At 56.1% G+C, this 816-nt stretch overlaps 1 protein-coding gene across 1 annotated transcript in view; it reads right to left on the bottom strand.

The window, feature by feature from the left end:
* Positions 1 to 816, bottom strand: part of LOC100744332 (zinc finger protein 608) — a 27,362-nt gene that overhangs the window by 6,031 nt on the left and 20,515 nt on the right. Inside the window, 1 exon segment of the mRNA XM_024369306.1 lies at positions 1 to 816. This exon segment is cut by the window's left edge and continues 124 nt beyond it; it is cut by the window's right edge and continues 1,712 nt beyond it. Coding sequence (XP_024225074.1) covers positions 1 to 816 — 816 coding nt within the window.

Genomic DNA, 816 nt, shown 5'->3' with positions numbered 1-816 from the left:
GCCGCGGACGTTTTCGGGGTAGGCGATTTGAGCGCACGCTCCTGAAGCTCGTGTATCTTGTGCGCCGAATAATACTGATTGGCATGGTGTTGAAGCAGATCGAGGGCTTTGCCACCGGGCGGTCTACTGAGATCCTCCGGCGCGTGATACCTCGGTAGTTGATGAAGATACGGGTTGCCGGAATACGGTCCGGGAACCAGCATCGGGCTGAGTCCGCGATACATCGGATGACCAGGGTCAAATGGCAACGCGCTGTAGTGTTGCGGTTGCATGTAACCCGGATGAATGTAGGCGTACTGCGACGTGGGCGGTGGCGGTGGTCCTTGCGTCTCCATTGTTGGCTTCACGCCCTCCTGCTTGTTCTTCGAATCGTCGTTCTTTCCCAAGTCTTGCGGCTTCTCCTGCTTCGGTTGATGTTTTGGACTCGGAGGAGGTGGCTTCGCCTGTTGACTCTGCTTGCTCGCCTCCTCCTTTCGCCTTTGGTCGCCCGGATACAGATAATACCTTCGATCATCCTGTATCGGTGCTGACGGTGGCGGTGGAGGTGCCGCCCTCTGACTCTGCCCACCATGGTACACGTGATACGGACTCATTTGACTCTTCATCTCGATACTCTCCTTCAATATTTGATGATTCTCGTGCTGCTTGTCCTTCAAGCTAGGCTGTTGCTGCTGCTGTTGCTGTGTCTGTGGCTCCTGCTTGATCTTTGCCTTCTGCTCGTGCATCTCTTGCTCCTGCGCCTGCTGTTGCTGCTGCTGCTGTTGTTGCTGTTGCTGCGATACTGGCTGCGGTGGCTGATACGGATAACCGGGAGGC

This window comes from Bombus impatiens, unplaced genomic scaffold (genome assembly GCF_000188095.3).
Source record: "Bombus impatiens unplaced genomic scaffold, BIMP_2.2 scf_0548, whole genome shotgun sequence".
Taxonomy (NCBI): Eukaryota; Metazoa; Arthropoda; class Insecta; order Hymenoptera; family Apidae; genus Bombus; species Bombus impatiens.
The sequence above is the reverse complement of the archived record's forward strand: the minus strand, read 5'-3'. Positions and strand labels throughout refer to the sequence as shown.